This window comes from Gekko japonicus, unplaced genomic scaffold (genome assembly GCF_001447785.1).
Source record: "Gekko japonicus isolate JY-2015 unplaced genomic scaffold, Gekko_japonicus_V1.1 scaffold297, whole genome shotgun sequence".
NCBI lineage: Eukaryota > Metazoa > Chordata > Lepidosauria > Squamata > Gekkonidae > Gekko > Gekko japonicus.
This window is the reverse complement of record NW_015162486.1, coordinates 734864-740271: the sequence shown is the minus strand read 5'-3', so window position 1 is coordinate 740271 and position 5408 is coordinate 734864. Positions and strand designations below refer to the sequence as shown.

Below are 5408 nucleotides of genomic sequence, written 5' to 3'. Positions count from 1 at the left end.
CAGTGGAGCTGCAAGGCCGGCGGTGGCAGCCGGGACCGTTGGGGGCGGGGTGTGTGGCCTTATGACACACTTCCGGTGATGTCAGGGGGTGTGGCCTGATGACACACTTCCGGTGATGTCAGGGGGTGTGGCATATGCTAATGAGTTATGCTAATGACTTCCCCTAGCTCTTTTTCTACGAAACGACCCCTGGTTATATGATACGCACTTGTTAATGTATAAATGGAGTCTAACCTGCTAGAAGTAAACTGAGGAACAGACATAAGGGGAATACAGAGAGGACTGCAAATGGAACAGGCTTCATCTTGGGAAACAGGAAAGTATTGCAAGGCACAGAGGCAATAGGGTTGGGCTCCTGTTGGGAATATCAGTCTTCTCTCTCTTTTTAGATATGTTCTAAAAAAAATTAAAATCCTATGACACTTTACAGGGCCAAGAAACAAACTGTCATTGTCTTAAGTACCTCTGACAATATGCATCCTCAAAAATCTATGCCACAATTGATTGAAAACTTCTGAGAGTACATAGGATTCTTTTCTGCTATACCAGTCACCCAATCAAGGCTGTTAAGAGGCAGTATTTAAGACCTTAATCCCCCCTTATGGAATACACAGTGCAGAAAGTGCCCTTATGGAATACACAGTGCCACAGGGGAAAGGCGGGTTGAGAGGACACACACACACATAAGCTGTGATCTGTCTTGTGTACTGCCTTCAGCTCTAATTGGGTGTGTGCCAGCCTGTGGCAGCTTTTTGGAAGTAGAATGTTCTCTATGGTGATGGAGCAGGATTCAGCATGCAATTCTGTTGATTCAAAGCCACCAAGGACCAATGAAACAGGGCATTTAAGGTCATGAGCATCTTTAGAATAAATACGGTTCTTAGTCAACAAGAGAACCAGAACTGCACCCATGCCTGTAGCAGGAGTGGACGTGAAGAAATGAGCAAGTGTCCTAGTGATGGCTAAAAACAGCAGCCCATATCCTCACATCATTGGATACTGCTCTCTAAGTGTGCTATGGCAGTAAATTTCAACTGGATTTTCCTGTACAGGCAATCCAGTCCCATTGTCATAATGTACTAGTAGCACTCCCTGACCTGAATGGTCCAGACTAGCTCAATCACATCAGCTTCAAATAACCAGTGTCAGCCCTGGTTATTACTTGGATGGGGGGCCAACAAGGAAGTCTAGCATTGTTACACAGAGGTGGGCAATGGCAAACCACCTCTGAATTTCTCTTGCCTTGAAACCCCTACGGAGTCACCATACATCAGCTATGATGATGGCACTTTCCATGGCCACAGACAGCGCAATATCCAACTTGTGGATGAGGCTATTAGGACTGAAGTATCACAAAATTATCAGTGGAAGATCAGGATATCTTACTGACTGAATCTGCCACTCCCATTGCTTCCTTTTTTAGGCCACCATTGCAACCAGGCAGAGAGCCACAGGATCCCCCAAACCTCAATCCCCCAAACCTCTCTAAATTCACTACAGCAGGCCACATAGGCCTAGGGAGGCCAAGTTCAGGTTGAGAAATTCCTAGAGATTTGGATCTGGACTGGAGTCTGGGGAGTAGGGTTGCCAGGTCTGGGTTGGAAAATACCTGAAGACTTTGGGGATGGATCTGGGAGTGGGTGGGGTTTGGGGAGGGGAGGGGCCTTGGCATGGTACAGTGCCACAGTGTCCACCCTTCCAAGCAGCCATTTTCTCCAGGGGAGCTGATCTCTGTCAGCAGGAGATCAGTTGTAAAAGCAGGAGATCTCCAGGCCCCACCTGGAGGCTGGCAACTCTACCGGGAAGGAAAGGCTTTAGGGCAGGGAGGGACTTCAATAGGGTATAATGCCATAGAATCTACTCTCCAAAGCAGCCATTTCCTCCAGGGGAACTGATATATTCAGGCCCCACCTGGAGGCTGGCAACTCTACCGGGAAGGAAAGGCTTTAGGGCAGGGAGGGACTTCAATAGGGTATAATGCCTAGGGTAAAGGCGGGTTGAGAGGACACACATACACACACATAAGCTGTGATCTGTCTTGTTGACTGCCTTCAGCTCTGATTGGGTGTATGCCAGCCTGTCACTCTGGCAGCTTTTTGGAAGTAGAGTGTTCTCTGTGGTGATGGGGCAGGATTCAGCATGCAATTCTGTTGATTCAAAGCCACCAAGGACCAATGAAACAGGGCATTTAAGGTCATGAGCATCTTTAGAATAAATACGGTTCTTAGTCAACAAGAGAACCAGAACTGCACCCATGCCTGTAGCAGGAGTGGACGTGAAGAAATGAGCAAGTGTCCTAGTGATGGCTAAAAACAGCAGCCCATATCCTCACATCATTGGATACTGCTCTCTAAGTGTGCTATGGCAGTAAATTTCAACTGGATTTTCCTGTACAGGCAATCCAGTCCCATTGTCATAATGTACTAGTAGCACTCCCTGACCTGAATGGTCCAGACTAGCTCAATCTCGTCAGCTTCAAATAACCAGGGTCAGCCCTGAGTATTACTTGGATGGGGGCCCAACAAGGAAGTCTAGCATTGTTACATAGGTGGGCAATGGCAAACCACCTCTGAATGTCTCTTGCCTTGAAACCCCTATGGAGTCACTGTACATCAGCTATGATGATGGCACTTTCCACCGCCACAGACAGCTGGTGGACCTCCTGATGGCACTGGTATTTCTGGCCACTGTGGGACACAGAGTGTTGGACTGGATGGGCCTTTGGCCTGATCCAACATTGGCGTCTCTTATGTTCTTATGTTCTTATCCAAAAACTTGTGGATGAGGCTATTAGGACTGAAGTATCACAAAATTATCAGGATCAGGGAAGATCAGGATATTTTACTGACTGAATCTGCCACTCCCATTGCTTCCTTTTTTAGGCCACCATTGCAACCAGGCAGAGAGCCACAGGATCCCCCAAACCTCAATCCCCCAAACCTCTCTAAATTCACTACAGCAGGCCACATAGGCCTAGGGAGGCCAAGTTCAGGTTGAGAAATTCCTAGAGATTTGGGTCTGGACTGGAGTCTGGGAAGTAGGGTTGCCAGGTCTGGGTTGGAAAATACCTGAAGACTTTGGGGATGGATCTGGGAGTGGGTGGGGTTTGGGGAGGGGAGGGGCCTTGGCATGGTACAGTGCCACAGAGTCCACCCTTCCAAGCAGCCATTTTCTCCAGGGGAGCTGATCTCTGTCAGCAGGAGATCAGTTGTAAAAGCAGGAGATCTCCAGGCCCCACCTGGAGGCTGGCAACTCTATCGGGAAGAAAAGGCTTTAGGGCGGGGAGGGACTTCAATGGGGTATAATGCCATAGAATCTACTCTCCAAAGCAGCCATTTCCTCCAGGGGAACTGATATATTTGGTCTGGAGATTAGTTGTAATACTGAGAGATCTTCAGGGCCTGCCTGGAGACTGGCAACCTTACTTGACAGGTCAATAAGGCTTCTCAAAGTTTGTCATTTTGTTGTTCCACCATCAGACTGGGTGTTCAGTGCAAAACAAAACAGGCAGGTGGGGAGAAGAAAAGTTTTCAGGGAACTACTGAGCTCGGATGGTTATGGTTGCCAACCTCCGTATGGGTTCTGGAGGTCTCCCGGAATGACAAACGATCTCCAGGCAAAGAGGTCAGTTCTGGTGGAGGAAATGGATGCTTTGGAAGATGGATTCTATGGCACTGGACCCTGCTGAGGTCCCGCCCCTCCCCAAACCCCACACTCCTTGGGCTCCACTCCCAAAATCTCCAGGTATTTTCCAATCCAGAACTGGCAACCCTTACTAATAGTTTCCTATCAACTTGCTGCTAAAAGCACAGAGACAAAAGCTTGTAAAAATCTGGCATCCCTAGTCCTAGGAAAATAGCTGATGCTTGCCTATCTAAAGACGTCAACCATGGTGGAGACCTTGAAAGGTAAAGAAATGCTCTATGCAGGGCTTTTTGGAGAAATAGCCCAGCAGGAACTCATTAGCATAACAGGCCACACCCAACAGCAACAACTCGTTATCATATTAGGCCACACCCTGACAACACAGCTCATTAGCATATTAGGCCACATCCCATGCCTTCCCTTGGAAGGATCTGTCCTGTGGGGAGCCTGGACAAGCCAGCCCTTGGACAGATCCTTCCAGGCCCCCCCCCCGGTACACCCGCCCCAGAGTCACCGCGGGGCCAGGTCTTCCCTTTGCAGCCAGGCATGCCGAGGTTTTGGCTGTAGTGGGTGTGGCCAAATCTGAAGCCAGCCGGAACTCCGTTCCTATGCGTTCCTGCCCAAAAATAGCCCTGGCTCTATGTTACCAAAAGAACCCTAGAAGAGAAGTGAGCTAAAGAAAAAAAAAACAAACACCTGACCTTTTCTCTTGGTGCAGTGGTAAATCTGGCTATGGTCCTGGGATACGGGGTATGGGTTGGCAGGTGGTAGCAGGTCCTGGGAGGTGCTGGAGACACCGTTCTCACACTGGAACTGAGAGCTGATGTTCGAAGAGGCAGACAGAGCTCGGGTCTCACCACTGAAAGGGCTGTGGTTGGAGGCCACTTTCTGCCTGACCGTGCTCCTGGGAACCACTGGATACTCTTTGCTGGAAACACATGCAAAACAAAGGGCAGCCTATTAATGCAATGCCAAGAAGAGCCACATTTCAGAATCAGGATCAGGCCTCTCCCTATTACTGCTGCCATCCTAAATCCATTCACAGATTAGAAAAAAATCAAATCCTTTTTTTTTTTAATCAACTGATGTGTTCTCTATGAAGTGGACAGCAGATCTGATTTTTAAAAGTATGAGAACAATGAATTTGTTAAAGCAGATGGCAGCTTCAAAGAGGAATTTCTTCTCTATCATGCGTGAGACATGCTTCTTCTAAAATAGCACCAAATGGCGCATCACCTAAAAATAAGAAAGAATGTTTTTTCCTGCAAAACTATTGCTTTATTCAAATACAGGTCTGATCAATTACTTGATCAGAATTCTTAAAATCAACCAAGGCTGCACCCATATGTTTACTTGCAGGGGGGTAAGTCCTACTGAATAGCAATAGAACAAAGTTTGAGTCCAGGGGCACCTTTAAGACCAACAAAGTTTAATTCTGGGAATGAGCTTTCGTGTGCATGCACACTTCATCAGATATCAGATAAATGTTTCTTCAAGCCATAATCTTAAACTCACTTACTGGGGAGCAAAGTTCTTTAGGTACAGTGTGACTTACTTCTGAGTAAACATGCATAAAAATTAAGTTATAAGCCACACGAGACCAAAGTATAGATACCTGTCAGAGATGCATTGGTCATAATGTTAATGGTTTCCATATGCTAAGGTTGTCCAACTGTCTTTAAAAAATGGTCCAAAGTCAGTAGGGTGACTGCCTATATCATTTCACAACAGGCTGCTTGTAAACTCTCTCATTTATCTTTTAA

At 47.2% G+C, this 5408-nt stretch overlaps 1 protein-coding gene across 1 annotated transcript in view; it reads right to left on the bottom strand.

Moving 5' to 3' along the window:
• Nucleotides 1-5408, bottom strand: part of TBX5 (T-box 5) — a 74685-nt gene that overhangs the window by 16784 nt on the left and 52493 nt on the right. The window contains exon 7 of the mRNA XM_015405931.1: nucleotides 4347-4573. Within this exon, the coding sequence (XP_015261417.1) occupies nucleotides 4347-4573 (227 nt within the window). The remainder of the gene's footprint in view (nucleotides 1-4346; nucleotides 4574-5408) is intronic.